At 37.6% G+C, this 20,989-nt stretch overlaps 1 protein-coding gene across 2 annotated transcripts in view; it reads left to right on the top strand.

Moving 5' to 3' along the window:
• LOC148647124 (NACHT, LRR and PYD domains-containing protein 3-like) overlaps positions 1-20,492 on the top strand; it is a 405,714-nt gene extending 385,222 nt beyond the window's left edge. For both annotated transcript variants that reach the window (XM_088609316.1, XM_088609315.1), the window contains exons 14-15: positions 12,511-12,684; positions 17,283-20,492. In XM_088609316.1, the coding sequence (XP_088465442.1) occupies positions 12,511-12,684; positions 17,283-17,460 (352 nt within the window). In that variant the 3' untranslated portion in view covers positions 17,461-20,492. The remainder of the gene's footprint in view (positions 1-12,510; positions 12,685-17,282) is intronic.
• The last annotated feature ends 497 nt before the right edge of the window (positions 20,493-20,989 follow it).

The following is a 20,989-nucleotide window of genomic DNA, read 5'->3' as shown; positions in this document are numbered from 1 at the left end:
TTTTATTTTTAAACACATTTTAGCAAAGTCATGTACCATAAAAGTATGGTAATTAAAAACTATTAATACTTTCGCTTGGGTTTAAAGTCGATGTTTTCTCTTTTGGCTAGACTTGACTATTTAGCCATGAGATATACAATAGATTGTCATTAAACAACCCTGTGTTTATTAATCTTCCTTGTTATGCACAGTGGGAATGATAATATAATGAGAATTAATTTAATCACAGAGTGCTCACAAGCTGATTATTTCCAGACACAGCTGTATGAGCTCCACCAGTCAGGACAGGAGGATCTACTGTACACAGAGAGAGGCGGGAGGGGAGAACAAGCTGGCCAGCCATGTGGAATGCTACAGAACCCTAAACAGACAATACACACTAGCCAAATATTTGACCAAGATATCCAGACACAGCTGGATGAGCTCCACCAGTCAAGACAGGCAAATAAAATACACTCTACAGACATTCACAACAGTGACATATCATTTGCACATATTGTTAAATTATTACTTGTTTTTCAGGAAGTTAAAAAAAACACTTAAATTACTTATCCAGTCAATTCAATTCAATTCAAGGTGCTTTATTAGCATGACCGATGGGTACAATCAGTGTTGCCAAAGCAAATGAAAGTAATGATATTTACATGAAACAAGACAAAAATAGAAGTAAAATAAAATCTACAGACATATTACAGACATTTACAACAAAGACATATTATAAAATATTGACATATTCTGTAGGCGGCTGGAGCGTTATTGGGAGACAGACTCACTGTTCCTCAGGCTGTGACAGGAGACCACATACTGGGCTGCCAGTTCCAGTCCAGTCCAGTCTCTCGAAATAAAATTATTTTTCAAGCAATGTAACTGACGTCAGGGAATGTCTTTTTTCTCTATTTGAATTGTGGTGATTCAAATAACTTGGGATAACAAGTGGTCTCAAAGTCACCGAGCTTACAGAGCTTCAACAACAGATGACAACTTCCTTAGTCCTTCCTTAGTCTTCCTAAAATTGTTATACAGGGTGGGGGGCACTCGGGAATGTGAGTTATGCGAGTTAGATTATGAATGAATAAAAACATTTTATTAAAAACACGTTTGCGTTTGTTTGGGAGCTATATTATGTTTTTTTCATATATAAGATATAATGATGTGTTCCTGCTTACACATTGCATAACTTTAAAAGCTATAAAAACAGGTTTCGATTTGAGTCTTTTTCACATTATCTGGCGAGCCTTGTTTTGTCTAAGAACCACAGATCATCTCGGACAGCACAGACTTTCAAAAGTCCGCAGATGTATTAGCAAGGGTTAATTGCACTATGGACCGCACATAGAAATGTAAAATAGTCTTCTTTAGGTTTGAGGGCAGGAGTGAATCCCAGCAGGCATAATCAGCAAATAACAAGGAAACAAAGAACAGGACAGGTGAGATGAGTATCCAAACAGTGAGTGATCAGAAAAAGGAAACAGTTGTTACACCCGGCTTTTCGACGCAATTTGTTTTTAACTTGCTAATGTTATGGAGGCGGAAAGACGCACCCCCCACCTCTGGGTGCCTAATTTGTCGCCATCTTTCACCATTCATGTTCGAGTCGCAGTAGGTAGAGACACGTTTTCAACCATGTCATTTTGTAAAAAGGGGAGATATGTGGACAAGCCAAAGCCCAAACATCCACTGAAGGTTCACGTCTAGAGAGGTATATCTAGAAGAGGCCTGGGACCACATATTATTTTCAAAGGAATTATGGATCGTGAATTCTTCGAGGAAGTCGTGGTGAAACAGCATGCCACCCCATATATCAGGGAGCACTTTGGATCAAGACACTGTCTCTTTCAAGACAACGATCCGAAACACACAGCAGCAAGGGCGAGGCTTATAGCAGAAGGAGTGAACTGGGTGAAAACTCCAGCCGAATCCCCAGATTTAAATCCGATAGAGATAGTTTGGCATGCGCTGAAAGACTATGTTTGGAAAACTGCTAAACCCAGCACAAAGCAAGAACTAATCAATGCGATCTACAAATTCTGGGAGGAAGAACTGACCAAACAAAATTGCAACAATTTTATTAACAGGCTGTTTTGTGTTCTTCCTACGATTGTTGAGCGGGGCGGGGGGCATTCGGGAATGTGAGTCTGATTAAGAATTAATAAAAGCATTTTATTAAAAATGTCTGGGAGCTGACAAAGTAAAAAACAATTACTTTTTGACAATTAAAAACTGTCTCTCTCTCTCTCCGCTGGCATTTGTAATCGTTTTTATTTTTAAATACATTTTAGCAAAGTCATGTACTATAAAAGTATGGTAATTAAAAACCATTAATACATTTGCTGGACAGAGAGGTGAACATTATTACGCAGAAGACAAAGGTAGCGATTTACGTTGCATTGTGCATTGTGCATTGTGCTGCTGTAATACAGTTTAAAATAATTAAAAGTCTAAACAGTATCAGCTTTATTTATGGGTTGTAATTTTAAAAAAGTCAAAAAACGCACTCAAAATGCAATTTAGAGCTTTCTGGCAAGAGGAGACACCCAAACTAATAATGTAACATGCTACTGTTTGTGCATGAACATAGTTATACTGTTATTTCTTTAGATACGCGATTGCATGTGTTTTTTTAAATCCCTGGTGGGACCGGGCGTCCATAAGAATCAAGTAATAGGTTTCATTGCGCTTTGACAGATCGTCTTTAAATCAATTGCTGATTTAAAGTTTGACAGTAAATGTTTATATTGTAACGGATACTGTACAGCCTCCATTTCTCTATAAAAATCTAAAAGATTGTTTGCACAGCCTAAGAGGGGGGTCTGCTCTCAGTGACAGCTGACAATCGTCCATATACTCAAGTGTAAAAATTAATAATGCCAATGTAAACGTCGTATTTAAAATGTACAACTATTCATTGTTATTAAAAAATGACTTAAATTCGAACATGTTGTGTTTTGTATTTAGAAATATAAAAAGTCAATTAATTGTCCATAACATTGCTATTTTTTTTTAAAGAAATGTTTGTTAAAAGAAAAGTCACGGCTCTGGCTGGAGAACACCCAACCTGTGGTTTATAAGTCAGGCACCTAGACCACAGTACCACCCACAAGGTCACATGAGGAGTGGTGAAACAGCCCTACACAAACAGTATCAACAGACATTGTACAGCGTGTACTATTGTGTAGTACATTAATATAATTATATCGTTATTAATTTCTTTAGATACGCAATTCCATATTATATTCCCTATTAATCAAATTCTAAAAGTATGCTTGTTGGCTCCGGTATTGAGCGTATTCACAGAAAAGCTTAAAACTACCACTTTTTATACACGTTATTTCACATGTTAGTTAAAGACTTCGATGCTTAAAATGTTTAGGGAGAAATGGAATACTGGTGTGTATTTTTTCTTTAAAGTATATATTACATATACTGTAATACTGTATGTTTATGTTCCAAAATTAATATTGTTTATGGCCTTCACACGCGTTATGCTCCTATTCTTTTTATGCTCAGCTACTAAGATTTCCCTTCAGTGGTAAAATTCCATATACATATTCAATACTAAAACGGGCTCAATAAAGACACTTAAATCTTTCTACGACCAACCAACGCACCACGAGTGCCCCTGTCGGTCAACCAATCACGTACCGCGGTATGACGCACGATGGGGTAGCCAATTACCAGCGGTACGTGTCTGTGCACTTTGAATGGCTGCATCTATACCAATATAAAATAAATGGGTTTTGACATCATAAATCAGTATCAATCAAGGTCTCCAAAACAAACAAGAAAAATCGAATTTTCAGAGAGCAATTACTTTGCGTTATATAGAATATAGAGTAAGTTAGTGGTTCTCAAACATTTTGGACCAAGTATCACCCCTGATCAAACCAAAGCATCCAACTACCACCTACTTTAACTACTAAATCTTCTTCTCATAGGAACCACAGAAAATCTCAGTGACCAACATGAGCACGCATGCGCGCACACACTCACATACACATATAATAAAAATAGCACTGAGCACTTACCATTTCAGTGAGAGGGATGAGCCTGTTTAGTGGAGCAAAGCAGATGTGAATTCCTTGGTTGAATCTTGATACAATTCACAACTTTGACAGCAGAGTCTAACAGTTTTTTAATCCTCTGGCATTTTCTTGACAGCCAAGGCCTCGCAGTGGATGCTGCAGTGCGTCTACTTCATATCTGGAGCACTCTCTCTCTCTAATTCGTGCAACTACACCGCTGTGTCTGCCTGTCATCACTCTAGTACCGTCTGTACAAACTCCTACGCATTTTTTCCAGTCGATGCCATTCTCTTTGATAAATTCATTCAGAAGCTGAAATATGTGCTCTCCTGTAGTTTTTGTTGGTAGCGGCTTACAGAACAGAAAGTACTCATGGGACGTGCCTTAAAAATCATATCTAATGTAAACTAGCAAATTGGCCAAATCAATGGCATTTACAGACTCATCTAATTGCATTGAAAAGCATTTGCTCATCTTAATGAGCTCTATCAGCGTACTTTTGACATCAACCGCCATATCAATAATTCTACAAGTGACAGTGTCATTCGAAAGGGGCAACAGGTCGAGCTGTTTAGCAGCTTTATCTCCACACATAATATTTGTCAGCTCTTTTGCCAACAGTAAACAAAGTTCTTCACCAATAGTGTGGGGCTTACCTGCTTTAGCAATCCGCAAGCTTGCATTTTCCCCCTTTTCTATTTCAGGAGTCGGTCTCAGAAGTTAAAAGTTTAGTTTGGTTTAGTTTAGAAGTTTTATTTCATGCGCATGGGAGCGAAACACAGAAACGCTTGTGTATTTTTCTCAAATTAACCTAGAACAGTCCTTAAATATTTTACTGTTATTACGCTTTCCTGTGCTCACAAGATTGGCATTGTTCCAAAATCACGCACATTCTCCTACCTCCCTATTTGCTGAAGATAACTTATTTAAATACAAGTGGTCACTTACGTTCATAACAAGCGTTCCGATACAATGGTATAGAATCACATAGTAGCACTTGTGTCCACTCAAGTACAAGCACGAACTGTATTGTAGTACGTAGGCTGGGTATTTGACACTCTTTTTATTAAAATAGAAAATATTAAAACCAGACCCAATTTTTCAGTGCACACAACAAATTTCCAGGGTCATCTGGCGTACCACCTGGGGGTGCGTCACATACCAGCAGTGGTACGCGTACCACAGTTTTAGAACCATGGAAATAAGTGATTGGATTTATGAGCAATCTAATTTCTTATTCTTTTAAACAGTGAAATTTCAGCTGCAAAAGCTTGCACCAGAGACAGGACCAGCACTGCTTGCCATAAAAGTTCAGGAAAGGGTGAATTAAGCCATAATACAGTAATTTGGTAATTAGTAATAACAGTTTAAAATGTACATAGATTAATGGAAACATGCTGGAAATTTCACAATTTAAGAGCTCTGTAGGACAAGAAAAAAAGATAGAGAAGCCTTAAGCTTTTTAAGGCTCAAACTAAAATTCAGTCTAAAGAATTATGGCAAATGAAAACTTAGGACATTTAAGTGTTAGAGATGTAAATAAATACAAAAATGCACATGGGAAAAAAAGTTTTAGAAATTGGGCTGGTTGTAGGGGTTTTGTGCATTTACTGGGACAATTATTAATTGTAGCAGTACTGTAAGTCACAAAATGATTCTTTGCAGAATAACTCAGCAACACACACACATTTACTAATACACAAGAATACATTATTAATATATAAAATGTGCATATAAACATAACAGATCTTAAGAGTGAGGGTTAGCAGAATACATAAGGTATAAAACCAATCATGAAGAGTAACAAATCAAGAGACATACATTCAGTATACCAGTCATTTATACTGTTTCTTTAATGAGCTTTGATTACAACTTCTACACTAGATACTTAAAAGCAAGTACGTCAATCATAGGAATTAAACTGATATCAACTGGGGTTGAGGTAACAATTGAATTCTCAAGCTATAATGCAGAATGTTGAACACTCATCTAATTTATGTGGATTCAGATCTCCCGCAGACGCAAAGGAAAACCGACAGGCTATTGCTGCATCCAATCGGCATCCTCTGGCCTGGTGCCAGGCAGTCCTGGTGTGAGGTGTGGGAGAAGGAGGGAGAGATTCCTGCTGCGGTGCACTGGCAGTGGGCTCTCTGAAGACCGGCTAGTTAGTCCCGGTTTAACTAACAAGAGTTTGTGCACATGAAAAGTGACTGTGGGTCCAAGCAAGTCACACTCTTTAGGTGGGAAGAAGACCAGTTCGTTCCCGATGTAGCGCTAGTCCTAAATACTAAGATTCAGTTGTCAACAGTTCCGGCCGTAGTTCACTTGTTGATCGGGTGAGCATTCACGGTGGGGTACCGGCGGTTCTCGAGGCTTTCTGCTGGGCTAACCTCAGGCGGATCCTTTGGTTACGCGCAGGCGACCTCCGATCTCGACTCTTAGAACAAAGTAAAGTCCTGGCACTCGGACACACTGGCCGTCATGTGATTGTCCGAGCTGAGTCTGAGAATGTCCTGGAGGGGCCCCTTCCTGAAGGAACTATGGTTGTTCATTGGTTGAAAGTTTTGTGGTGTAGTGGTTTGATGGGTTTACTGAGACAATTATCAATTGTAGCAGTAATCACAAGGTTGTTCGTTGGGGCTTTTAGAAAATCAATCGTCAGAACAACTAACAACGCACACACATGGGTTCAATACACGAGATACATTTATTAATATAAACTGTGCACCAAACATATACTAGTCTGCCTGGATACGAGCGGCAGACCTTACTGTGAGGGTTATCAATATACAAGGTATATAATCTCGAAGAGATGCAAACACAAAGAGATGCACCACAGAGAATATATGTCAAGATATATTGTTCGGTTACCAAATCGCTAATCAGTGTTATTACCCACTGTTACTCTAAACTCGGAAGTAAATACATTACTCATGAATTAAATTGATAACAACTTGTGTTGAGGTACAATTAAATTCTCGAGACGCAATGTAGAACATGGGGTTTACTTATCCACTGTGTTTGGATTTGGAATTTCCCGGCACGAACACCAAACCAGCTGACAGGCTCTGTTGCAGCCTCTGTTCCAGCGGTTGTCCAATGGGCGTTGTGTCGGCGTCCTCTGGCTACCGGCCAACCAGTCGAGGTGCAGCTCGGAGTAGGACGGGCGGAGGAATCTAACTGCGGTGCGCAGGGCAGTCGTTGCTCCGAGGGGATCTACCAGCAGTCCGGCTGGCTAGTAGAAAGTCTCTATGCACAGAGTGTGACCGCGAGTCCTCACAAGTCACTCTTTTGCCTGGGAAGAAACTGGTTCGTTCCCGGTCCAGCGCTGCTTCTGAATAAGCTATTCAGGTTGTCGACGAGGGTCCAACTGTAGGCTGCCGTTGATCAAGCGGAGCATTCACGTTGGTAGAATTCTGAGTATGTACGGGATCCTCGGCCTCGCGCTTAGAACAAAGTCCAAGTCCTTTTGCAGACAACAGCAGTTGTCACGTGATTATCTCTGAGGATGCGCGAAAATGGCCAAGGAGAGCCCAGAACTGAGCTTGCACTCCCTTTTTGATCAAGACCCAGATGTGTGCTGATTGGTTGAGAGTTTGGCGGGCATTGGAGACCCACGTGGTATTACCATGCCCTGCCAGTCCCTGATTGGTTGGTCAAGGTGAGATATAAGTCACTTACTCTTGACACTTAGGAATGCAGTCCAGATGTCCATTCGGCACTCCCTAGACTGATAGGCGCCAGTGGATGACCATTGATCATGATGGCCAGGCTTAGCTACTTGCATCCCCGTCTGGGAGCTTGCTTCTTATCAAAAGAAAAACATCTTAAATCAGCTTGCCTGAATTCTTTCTCTGTGGCTGCACCACAGAGATGGAGGGTGAGATGGGGTCTCCTTTAGGAACATACCAACGCTTGATTCTGTCTTATTAACAAGCATTGCCGCTACAGTGGGCATTCGAGACCCACGTGGGGTTACCCTGCCCTACCAGTTCCTGATTGGCTGATCGAGGTGGAGGATGAGTAACCATGCTCTCTGACATTAGGGTTTTAAACAATCTGGGATGAGACTCTCCCAAGGAATCTCCCAGACAGTAAGGCGCCAGAATGACCATGTCCCATATCAGGAAAGATAGAAAAACACTTTAAATCTGAACCAAATGGAATGGCCTCTCTGTGTCCAACACCACTAAGATTACATAGAGAGAGACTGGCAAGGGAGCAGCAAACTTAACTCCTATATTTAATAAGCCTTGCCGCTACATGGTGTTACTTTGAAATAAGCAAACAGAAAAAAGTCATGATCAGACATAGTGCAGAAGAGGGATGCAGGGACACTTGCAAAACCTTAGATATACAACAAATCACAGAAAGCCATGTATTACAAAGAACATGTGAACCTGAAGCAGATTTGGCAGAGTCAGGGGCTTGAATAATCAGGTGCATTTCTGGCAGGGTGAGAATGAAGGTTTGATGGGTCATAAAGAGTCAGAAAATTAACACATATAAAAACAGTAATTTTATCAGAAAGCCTTACAGTATATGAATTAGTAGCAGACATAGTTTCATGGAAGGCTTCTCAAATAGTTGAGCATTTAGGTAGATCATGAGGGGAAATGTTTTGTAAATATATTGTGTTAAAGCAAGTCAGGTTTTTTTTGCAACACATAAAATACATTTTTCAAAGAAAGTAATTTAGCCTGTTACTAATGGAACCACTAAATAAATAAATATAGAAATCTAAAGATTTTTTATTCAATGTTGGTAGCAGGATGAATTTAGGACTCGGCAGTTGTCAAGTTAAGATCAGTATATATTTTGTCACTGTGTTGGTGGTAGATGGTAACAGTGAAAACAGATATTTAAAAATTAATCTTTTTGAGAAGGAGATTATAATTATAAATCTAACAGGATGGGGAAAGCTCAGAAAATATGTACAGTAAGATTGATCAGATCAGTATGCAAAGTCATTTAGCAAACAGGATGTGAGTGACAAACCAGTAGAGTTTAGACCCTATTTTTTTCTGAACCAGGGAAAATCTGATCATGTTTCTCTATAACAATAACAATAAACTTTATTTAATATAGCACATATCCAAGTATCTCAAAACAATATAGCAGGTGTAAAAACAGTTATAAGGACCACAAATTACAATGTAAATACATATAAGAAAGACAAGCAGTTAGAAGTGCTACAGAAGTTAGAAAATGAAGCAGATACAGACACTAAAAAACAGCCTTTCTAAAAAGAAAGGTTTTGAGGTTAGATTTCAATGCACTCAGGTTAAGTGACTCTAATATCACTGGGGATAAAAATCCAGAGCCCTGGGGCGTAGCTAGAGAAGGCCCTGTCACACACAGAATGTAGATGTTCTTGAGGACAGCTAGAAGACCAGTCAGATGAATGAAGATTGCAAGGTGAGGAGTAGTCAGATAATAAGCCAGACAGGTACTGAATGAGGATGAGGATGTTGAAGTTTACTCAAAACCTGATAGGAACTCAGTGCAAGGACTTGAAGATAGGCATAATGCAACCCGATCAGGTTTCTGGCTCTCAAATTCTGAACATATTGGAGATTGCTTGGTGTGGATTTAATTACCCCAGTGAACAGGATGTGCAGTCATCAATTCTAGAAAAAGAAGCCCTTCTGGTTTCTCTAGTTCCCTTTAAATAAACTAAATCAGTATGACGTTCCACAATGCAGCTTTTTTTAATGCTACATGGCCGGTATTTACATATGATGTTTGTGATTTAAACACATTAATACAAGCAGTTTTTGAGGATTTAAGTTAGGCTTAGTTATTGCAGGGTGCAAAGCATTAGGAGTTATTTGCAGGCTAGTAACAGCGTGTCTGAAGAGCTCTTGCAAAAAAAACAACAAATGTAAAATAACAGAATACAGATGTATATTAGAAATGAATGCAAGGTATATGGATATTCAAGGTATGGCTAGAATAAGAGATGCCAGGTTGCAGACACTGAAGGAGAAGGATGGAAAGGTTGAAAAAGAAGCAAGGGTGGATGTTAAGAAAGTAAGAGGAGCTTTGAACAGTGAGGAAGAAATAAATGAACAACACAGAAGCTGGAATGTGGACCTGAAACTTCCTGTAGTAACAGTATTGTTGAAATGAAGAATGAAGAGGAGTTGAGACAGGGATATTACAATGGGATTTTCAGTTTCTCAGTAGTAGAAAAGGTTTCATCTAGATAACTGAAAGTGTTATCTGCAGGCTGCAAAAAAATGGCAGGTACAGTAAAATTAGACAAAGATTGTTTGTGACCATGTGGTAGATGAAAAGGCACAGGTTAGAAGTAAGTTCTCATGGAGCATGTTAAGACTAGAGATGTACAGGTAGGTAGGAAAAAGATAATTTGGGGAAAGTTGAGGAATACACTGATAACAAGGACACTTCCTTAGAGGGAAAGGCATACTTTTGACAAATGGACAGGAGATGTTACAGACTGCAGAGGAAGATGATAAAGTTAACAGATTGTATGTTTACATAGATACTGAAATGAGGATTGTATTTTAGATTTTGTGAAATTGCTAGCGTTCAACTGTGTGTAGGATGCACATAAATTGAAGGAATGGGCAAACATAGCTGATGCTGATCCAGAGCCAGCATCTGAAGATATTTATATTTAGAGGCAATTTGTTTACAGACTAGTTATGGATACTGATGTGCCAGAATGGAAAATCTGTTTTGTTAAGCCAGCACTATAAAATAATTTTTATAATCTATATATATATAAATCTAATATCTCTATCCAGTACAGGGGAGCTGAAGCCTATCCCAGCAAGCAATGGCCCAAGGCTGAGTACACCCAGAAAACACAGAATACTGTACATCACAGGGTAGACAAACAGATACACACACACTCACACCAGGGCCAGTATTTGCATAAGCCAATTAACCCTACCAGTATGTAGGAACCTGTAGAGTACTTGGAGAAAACCCACATGAACCCAGAGAGAACGTGCAAACTCCACACACACTGTACCCCAGAAAGTTCGACGTTACATTCAGAAATACAATCGAGAATAGTTTTGTGGTATTTGTTTTGATGACACTTTGCTAAAATTTATAAAAACCTAAAGGTGATTAAAATGTATAATCTTTCCACATGTCATGTCATTAGGAAGTACAATAAGATCCCGCTTTGTTTAACAATGGTTTAAAAAATAAATATAATTGGTGAGAAAGTAGTTCTCCTTACTGATAATTAAAGGACTGAGAAGTCAAAGGAAATGATTTACGTTGCTTAATTTGAAAACCTAAGTTATAAAGGTAGACGCGATCTGTGCCTTAAGCGTTCCAGGCTGCAGACGGCTCATTCTGTATTACAGAGCTCCGCGCCTCCTCCCTCTCTCAATGCCGCCTCTTCTCTGACACAGAGCAGTGGGCGGGGAGCTATTTTCTCAGCCTCTGATTGGGGAAAAAAAGACCTACTGATCTGCTTCGTTCCATAGGAAGATAGTAGAATATGATTTTTTAATTTGTGTTTATGAAATTCAAGTGTTTTAAACGTTTAATTAAAAAGTAACTTACAGCGTAAGTTTCCAAGCAGTTCACGAGGAAGAAAAATCATCCGTTTTAATGTGCATAAAAAGTGTTTTTTAACTTAACCTGTTTTTAATAGCTTTTAAAAGTCATGCAATTCCTAAGTTAGGCAGGGACATGTCATTGTTTTTTTTCTTAATAAAAAATCAGTCGCCCATGGTGCCTCCAGTTAAATTGTAGAGATTCTTGTTTGAAGGTGTCGGTGTGTTTTGACTATGTTACATGTGGGAGTATGTGTAGTCACGTGTAAAAAGTGTGCAGTGTTGTATATGTTTGGGAGGAATGGGGTTTCATTATTGTTGTTTTTTTTTCTTTTTAGTGGGATTTGTATAGTATATAGGGGTTGTGTTTGTCTACTGTATGCTGTTTATTGCTTCACATTATTATCATTTATTATTTTTATTTTATGTGTTGTTATACTTAAAAAGCTGGTTGTTGTTTCTTTCTTCAAATGGGAATGTTGTTTTTCTCAACATATCTACAATCAACAATAATAAGATCTCCAGTTCACTTACTCCAGTGTTGGTAATTTACATTGAGATTAATTTGAAGAAAACAGCAACAACCCTATAACTAATTAAAATAACTAAAGAAGATAACATAATAATAAAATATACTTATGTTTGTGAGGCAATTTTTATTATGGTTAAAAGTCAAAGTCTTTCTTTCTGTTTTCCTTTCATTGTAACTCTGTATGTCTCCCTGTTTCCCACTGTCTCCCTTCCTGACACTTTCTTCTTCCTTCTGGACCCCAAATTTTAAAGCAGCAGTTATATTCATCCTCCTCCTCCATGGACACTCTGAGATGATAATGACATTATGTTGTATATTACTGCTGAGCTGGGTGTTGTAGTGAAGACTTAAACAGAAAGATGTGGATGAGCTGTGCAGATGTTCAGCTGTGCTCCTGTCTTTTTGTCTGCAGGATGTGGAGATGTAAACTAACAGAGAGATGTTGTGAAGATCTGGCCTCTGCTCTTCAGTCTCAACACTCCAGTCTGTCAGAGCTGGATCTGAGTTACAATAACCTGGGGGATTCAGGAGTGAAACTGTTGTCTGCAGCTCTGAGGGATCCCAACTGTAAATTAATAACCCTGAAGTAAGTGAACACTGGTTATTTCTTAGTTTTTTATTGTTTTATTTAGGTATCCTGAGACACAGAACATTCAGTTTTTCCCATGCATTAGAAAAGAAATACATAGGAAGTAAAGAACAAAAAAGAAGGGGGGCATCTAGAAAGACAAAAAACTGCTGTGCAATTTTATACAAGTTCTTGTTTGTGGCTTCTTTGTTAATATCTCATTACTGAGAGACTCGACATGCAATCTTTCCCATTTCGCCCATCTTTTTTACATGTGTATACAGTATGTTGTTGTTGATTTATAATTCTGTGAGTAATATTCTTCATGAGATTTCATTCACAGAGTCCTTCTTCATTTGAACACAAGGTCTTTCCAGCTTTAACCAGTTTCTAGTGATTTATTTTATGGCTGCAGTTCTGACAGTTCTAAACAAGTATCTTCCTTTCTCTGAAGGCAGTACATCTGGTTTTTGACCAAGAAATAAAAGGACTCCTAATGAGGATTTGTTTATATTTCTTCAATAATTTTCCACCAATTTATTTTCATACCAAAAGGTGTTTATAATATGCCAAGTTATCCTTGCAATTCGTCCAACAATTTGTGATTCCAAATTTATAATATTTTGTTTGTAATTGGTGTTTCTTTCAATATTTAATATGAGCTTTTTACTCATATTCTCTCCATGAATGGGAATTGCTGGATTTATGCAGATTTGAATGGTATTAGATTCTTCAATTGCTGTGGAAGAACCAACCTCCTTTTTTCACCTGTGTCTTACTCTTGTATTCCTCCTGTATATTCTGATATTTTATACACATCTGAAAGGATGTAGCTATGGAAATAAGTTAGGTATGCAAAATGTATCAATTTTTTTATCTCTTAGAGTCTCATTTACTTCTTTTCAGCTTTGAATTTCCCCAGTGTTTTCTCCTCTGTCTCTGTACGTTGACTTTGCATGTTTGACCACATCTTGGACTGATCCCTGTGCTTTTAACCCTGCATGTTAAAGACTCTCCTTCAGACTCTCCCTGGTGCTTTAATCAGTTCCTCTCAGCTCATCTCCTGCCTTTTCGATTGCGTCTCTAGTTTCACTTTCACCTGCCTGCCCTGCTTGCTTCCAGCAGAACAAAACAATGCATTCTGAAAATAAATTCTGCAATTTAAATACAGTAATCACATAGAAAAGAAGTTGTATTCTGAAAAAAATAAAGAAATAGTCATTTTGAAGGATTTATAGAAATAGTGTAGCGGAGCTAGTTTGGACATGGTGACGTCATCGCCCTCCCTGCGCGTAGCAGGGACCTCAGCCACCTGGGATGAGGGAGGTCTCCTTTAGCTCTTGTGGCTGGTTCCCTGTTGCGTTATTCCGGAGACCCGGCTTTGCGCCCCAAGTGTTGCAGGACGAACTGGTGGGGTGGAGTGGCATAGGGCACGACCCGTACGGAACTGCTATGGTCACAATAGCATGGGACCCTGACTTTAAACCACATAAAATAGATGTTTTAGTAATGGTCATTGAGACGCATAAGGAAGGTCTGGAACAAGACAGAAATCCTGGATGTACCTTCATTCTTGCTGTCTTCATCCTTCTCAAGAATGAGACAGGCAACAGTTTCCATCTATTGAAGTCTTGCTTGAGCTGATTTTCTAGCACCTCTTAGTTACATTTTAATGTGTTCTCTAGGTTTCTGGGTATTAAAAGTGCTTAACATCTTATCTTATCCCAGTCCTATTGGAAATCAATTTTTTTTTACCTCCAGGGATATAGATTCCCCGCTAACATTGCTTCAGAATTAATCCTTATTCTGACAAGTTGGTGTAGTCTGTGATTACATCTGTGAGAACAGGAAAAGTTGCTGAATTTCGGCTGTATATAATAACATCTCATTTTTATAAAGAGCCTGATTGTGTGTTCCTCCTGCTATATCACCTCCCTCTGTATCCTTGTGTTGTCTTATGCTCTGATAGGATAAATCAGTGGTGACAAGCATCTCCTCGTCTTGTTCCCCTGTATGAATTTAAGCTCTCTGACAGAATACTATTAGCCTGTTCTTGTGCTTTTGGTTGTATATAAAAAAAACATTGTGAAAACCTACAAGTTTTAAATACAAAAGGTTGTAATACCCTGTCAAATGCTTTTTCTGGATCCACGTTTTTTTCATTTTGGTTTTTGTGTTTGAAGATACAATTTAGTTTAGCCAAATAGTCAGTTTCCACCTGGAATGATGTCCTCTCAAATTGTTTATAATAACTCTGCAATTACAAAATGTAATTATACAGTAGAACTGTACAGTATACAGTAGAAGTCTTAGATTTCTTATACTGTATGTCTTACTGTGTCTTCTCACCAGGTAGAAATATGCAGGATGAAAAAAAAACAAAAATATTTTTTTGTTTTCAAAGATCAAATTTTCAAGTTTTAGCCTTGTCAGACAGCTGAAATGCTTGTGGATGGTACCATATGTGTACTAGCTTGGATAAAACATCAAGACGAATTTGAAAATATAAATAAAGTTACTTAATTTTTGTGAATGCAGGACCTGGAATGGTAATGGTCACATATCCAGAATTATTATTCAAAAATATGAAAAGATATAATAGTTATTGCTATATTACTATATAACACCCCCCCCAGTGTGTTGTGTATATTGTATAATGTATTGCCTTGTAATTTGCACTATCTGCACTTTGTGCTATGTGTATCCTGACTACTATCCTGTCTACAATGTGTATGTCAGTGTCCTGTCTCTCCTGCCTATATTTGCACTGTGGACCAGGAGGAATGATATTTCGTTCTACTGTATACTGTTCAAATAAACGTGAACTTGAACTAATCCTCTGGGCAGTGCTTGAGGAGTTTTAATTGATTTTCACTGCCAGCTTATCAGCAGGGGTGAGTTGTTGACAATAGATGACCCCTGGTTGCTAAGTAAACAAACTGGTTGCTGAGGTTTTGTTTTTCTTTCCTGAGTCATGTTACAGAGGCAGTGATGTCTCCTAGGGCTCTAAATGGTCAATAATGAATGACAGCAATTTGAACCAATTAATTCCCCTTTTTTCAGACTTGGTTGTAGTGGTCAGCCAAACAAATGTACTCTTTTGGTTTCCATTGACCCAGTGGTTTAGCAGGCGTGTAACCTGTTTCTCAGTGTACATAACATCTATGGCTGTGATTATGCCAGTGAATATGCCAGCAGCCGTATAACCTTGCAAATCACAACTGGCAGCTCACTGAAGCTCAGCGGGTGTGAGCCTGACCAGTACCTGGATGGGAGATCTCCTGGAAAAAACTAAGGTTGCTGTTGGAAGTGGTGTTAGTGGGGCCAGTAGAGTGCGCTCACCCCACAATCTGTATGTATTCTAATGCCCCAGTATAGTGACGGGGAGACTATACTGTAAACAGGCTCTATCCTTTAAATGAGATGTAAAACCAAGGTCTGTCTGTGGTCATTAAAATACCAGGGTGTTTCTCGAAAAGAGTAGGGTTATTACCCTGGCATCTTGGCCAAATTTCCCATTGGACTTTACCTATCATACCTTCTGGCCTCCTAATACTCCCCATCTATGAATTAGCTTCATCACCCTGTTCTCCTCCTCACTGAGAGCTGGTGTGTTGTGAGCGTACTGGTGCATCATCCAGATGGAGGTTGTATAAAGGTGGTGGTGAAGGGGATCCCCATTATCTGTAAAGAGCTTTGAGTGGAGTGTCCAGAAAAGTGATATAAGTGTAAGCAATTCTTATTAATTATTGTCTAATTTTATATGTTTTCATCAGCTTTTGATTTTTAGGTTGCATTTTGGTGTGTGAGATCATTGTTATTATCAACAATTATGTATGGTACTGTATCGACAGTGGAGTCCAACTGTATTAATATTAATGGTATTCATGTGAAATGTACAGATGGATCCCAAGTCTAAAGATTTCCCCTGTGGCAGACAAAGTCTGAGGCAGAATTCTGGTTCGTATGGACTCGCTCTACTCTTGACCTGCTGTTTTGTAGTGAAGTTCAGTTTCCTGACTCATACAAAGTGGATGCAGTCACACGGTCGATTCCTCTGCCAAATTTTGATTGCGATTGTTTATTGCTTCACATTTTGATTGTGTGTTCTTATAGTTATAACCTTGCTTGTTTTTGTTTTTGTTTAAATGGCTTATTTTATTCAAAAGAGAATGTTGTTTTCCTAAACACATCTACAAATAACAATACAAATATCCAGTTCACTTACTCCAGTGTTGTTAATTTACACTTTCTATTAATTCAACCATGTGAAGAATAACAACCAAAGCTATAACTTTAGCAAGACAACATAAAATGTGTAGCAATTTCTATTATGGTTAACAGTCAAAGTCCATTGTAAACCATTGTAGCACTGTGTGTCTCCCTGTTTCCCACTGTCTCCCTTCCTGACAGTTTCTTCTCATCTTTCTTCTTCCTTCTGGAACCCAAAATTTGAAGCAGCAGTTATCTTCATCTTCCTCATCCATAGACACTCTGGGATAATGACATGATCTTGTATATTACTGCTGAGCTGGGTGCTGTAGTGAAGACTTGGAAAGAAAGATGTGGATGAGCTGTGCAGATGTTCAGCTGTGCTCCTGTCTTTTTGTCTGCAGGATGCTGAGCTGTGAACTAACAGAGAGATGTTGTGAAGATCTGGCCTCTGCTCTTCAGTCTCAACACTCCAGTCTGAGAGAGCTGGATCTGGGTTACAATAACCTGGGAGATTCAGGGGTGAAACTGCTGTCTGCTGCTCGGAGGGATCCCAACTGTAAATTAACAACACTGATATAAGTGAACACATTTCTTTTTATTTTTTTATTTAGATATGTTAAGACTCACAGCATTTAATTTTTCACATGCATCAAAATGTAACGCCTAGACAATACAAGACAAAAAAAAGGGTGACATATAAAAGGATTTTTTGGTCTAATTTTAAAGTTTAAAGTTCTTGTCTTTGGGCTCTTTGTAAACATATGATTACTGAGAGGCTCAAAATACAACCTTTTTAAATATATACTGTATATTTTGTTGATTTTTAATTCTGTAGGTATTTTTTTTCTTGAAATTTAAATCATAGAGTCCTTGCAGATTTGAAGACTAAGTCTGTCCAGATTTAACCAGTTTCTACTGATTCTCTCCAGGAAGCTGAATTATTGGATTTATGCAGATTTGAGATTCATCAGTTGCTATGGGAGTGCCAGCCTCCTTTTCCATTTGAATCTTACCCTTATCTCTTATATTCCTCCTTTTTTAAAATATTTTATATACATCTAAAAGGAAGTAGCTATATAAGTGAGGTAGGTTTGCAATATTTATCAATATGTTTATCTCTAATCTTTGAAACTCTTTTGAATCTGGGGTGCTGTCTGTGTGGAGTTTGTATGTTCTCTCCATGTTTGTGTACTGTTCCAGTTTTCTTCCACAGTCCACAAACGTGCTGGCAGGTTAATTGGCTTCTGGGAAAGCTGGCACTGGTGTGAGTGTGTGCTCTTTGATAGACTGGCATCCTGTCCAGGGTTCAATCTTGCCTTGTGTCCAGTGCTTCCTGGGACAGGCTCTGGGTAACTGTGACCCTGAATTGGATAATTGTTTGTTTACAGTGATGTTGATGTTCTAATGCTACAATGCATTTATATTAGCTGAGAGTATAATCTTAAGCACCTGAATAACCATTCCTCTTTTAAGTGGTTTAAAGTCAGGGTTCCGTTCTATACAGTATGTCTCAAACCCTCAAAATGACTTCACATTACAAATTATTTTCTATGTGTTTAATTTATTAGCATTGTAGCAATTTCTTATTTTCATAATACATTGAGTTATATTAGCTATAAAAGGTAATGTTTTTATTTAAATGAATACTTCTTCATCATTTTCCTGAGGAGCTGCCATTCATCCAAGCTGTTAAAGCTTTAAGTTAAACACAGCATTAACATTTTAAACAACTAAGATTACATTTCAGTAAGAACATCCAAAAAGTACCTTAGATCCAAAGTAGTTATCAAACATGCAGGATTGTCCCTGGAAAACAGCAAATGTGTTTTCTGTATTTAAACCCCAGTGCTTTGAGTGACTTGACATTCATGCTTTGGAGAAATACTAGAAAGATTTATCATATATCACACAAGTTTTTCTACCATAGCAGGGGCACTGTCAGTCAGCACTGAAAACATTTCATTTGTGCCATTTCCTCTTTCCTCAAAATGATTAATAAACATCTAAGCTACATCTTCCCCTGTAGTTGTTCCATACATGGGTTTTGGGCAACACAGCTCTTCTCAAATTCCACCTCAGTCACAGTATCTCACAAGAATTGATAATGGGGGTACATTATTTATATCCACACACTCATCATGTGCATCACAAAATAGTTTTACACCTTTTAAATGCCAAGGTTTGTTGTTTGTTAACATTTTCAACCATTCCACTTACAGATGCAGCCATTCAAAATGCACAGTACAACCCTGTACCATGCAAAATTATATACAGTTCACCACATTATACCACAGTATGTGATTGACTGGCCGAAATGACTGACAGGTGGCACTTGTAGTGCATTTGCTTCATTTAATCTCTTAACTATGCATATTTAAATCTGCTTAATATTGAATATTGATATGGAATTTTACAACTAAAGGGAAATTTTAGTAGCCGAGCATAAAAAGAAGAGGAGCATAACGCATCTGAAGGTTTAAATGATATTAATTTAGGAACATAAACATATTATGTAAACTGTATATTGCTGGTATTGGTAGTTTAAAGAAAAATACACACCAGTATTCCACTTTCTTCCTAAACATTTTAAGCATCAAAGTCTTTCATTCGGTTACATACTGTGGTTATTTTGGAAAAGTTTTTACTTGCTCCTTCTGACTATATTTAGTTTATATACATCATAAAGAGTTATAGTGTTTTAACCTTTTCTATGAATATTTGCGCTCTTTATCACAGTAAAAAAATGCATACATTTTAGAATGTGATTAATAGGGAATATAATATGGAATCGCGTATCTAAAGAAATTAATAACAATATAATCATATTCATATAGCTTAAATTATCACAGTAGTACACTTCCTTTGTAAACATCTGCATCAATTTGTCTCATTCACCCGCAATTAGTTGTAAACTTTTTTCCTGCCCTGTTTAGTTATAGCTTAAGGTGCCAAGTGGCATTTGACTTACATGTTGGAGATCAAGGGTTCACACCCAGCTCTCAACATGAGTTTTCTTTTAACAAATAAACATTTCTTTGAAAAACTAAAATAGTAAATATTATCAACATTATTGAATTTGTTGATATTTCTAAATATCACAACATGTTCAAATTAAGTGAGTTAAGTGATTAACCTTTTCTATGAATACTTGCGCTTGTTATAGCAGTAAAAAACCTAATACTTTTTAGAACCGCTTAATAGGTAATATAATATGGAATCGCTTATCTAAAGAAATTTATAATGATATTAATTTATGGATCTAATTATATGTATTTATATAGCTGGTAGTATTACTGTAATCCACTTTCTTTGTAAACACATTTTATCTTTAATTTGACTCATTTACGCATGATGAAGTATTATGTTCACTATATTGACATGTTTTTTTGTATATATATTAAAACATATTCAATGTTAAGTTATATTGTTAATGAAATAAAAACGTGAATTAGCAAACGTGATTACTGTCAACTGTTCAACCGGTTTAATTCAAAACACTTCATTCAGTGGGACAATTTAACAGATGCCTCAAGCCTTAAAATGAAATTGTATACATTGTTAGAATCAAGAATAACAAAGCAGTATTAAAAATACCACTGAAACTATAATAATGTGTCTGGTCATTATTAACAGTATTAATTTAATAATAATTTCAAGCTTCTTGTATCTTTTTCAGAGTCATTTTCTTCTTCGGTTTTCATAAGCTTTGCTTATTAAAATACCTATTAATGAGACACGATGTTTCAGATGTCAAGAACTTTGTGAACAAATGACACAGAGCCTGCAACCCACAGGTTTTAAGATCACGATTTGTGAAAAATTTCAGAGCTTTTATTTAAACAATATCTAGTATCTGGTTGCATTTTTAGAAACATTAGTTTGAATAAAGTGAATCCCAGGTGCACGTGACTTTATAACGTGAAAAGGCATTATGCTATATTTTTTATGTATCAGTTGAAGCCTTCTGAAGTCTCAAAAACATAGAAATGTAACGTGATATTGAGTGGCCCAATGGGCAACCAATTATTTGAATTTTAAGAAAATCAAAAATAGGAAACAATAACATGTGTGCCTTAAATAGATATTGCATGGTTTTAAAACACCAGGG

Source organism: Lepisosteus platostomus, chromosome 16, assembly GCF_059453375.1.
Source record: "Lepisosteus platostomus isolate fLepPlt1 chromosome 16, fLepPlt1.hap1, whole genome shotgun sequence".
Classification (NCBI taxonomy): Eukaryota; Metazoa; Chordata; class Actinopteri; order Semionotiformes; family Lepisosteidae; genus Lepisosteus; species Lepisosteus platostomus.
This window is presented reverse-complemented; position numbering and strand designations above follow the sequence as displayed.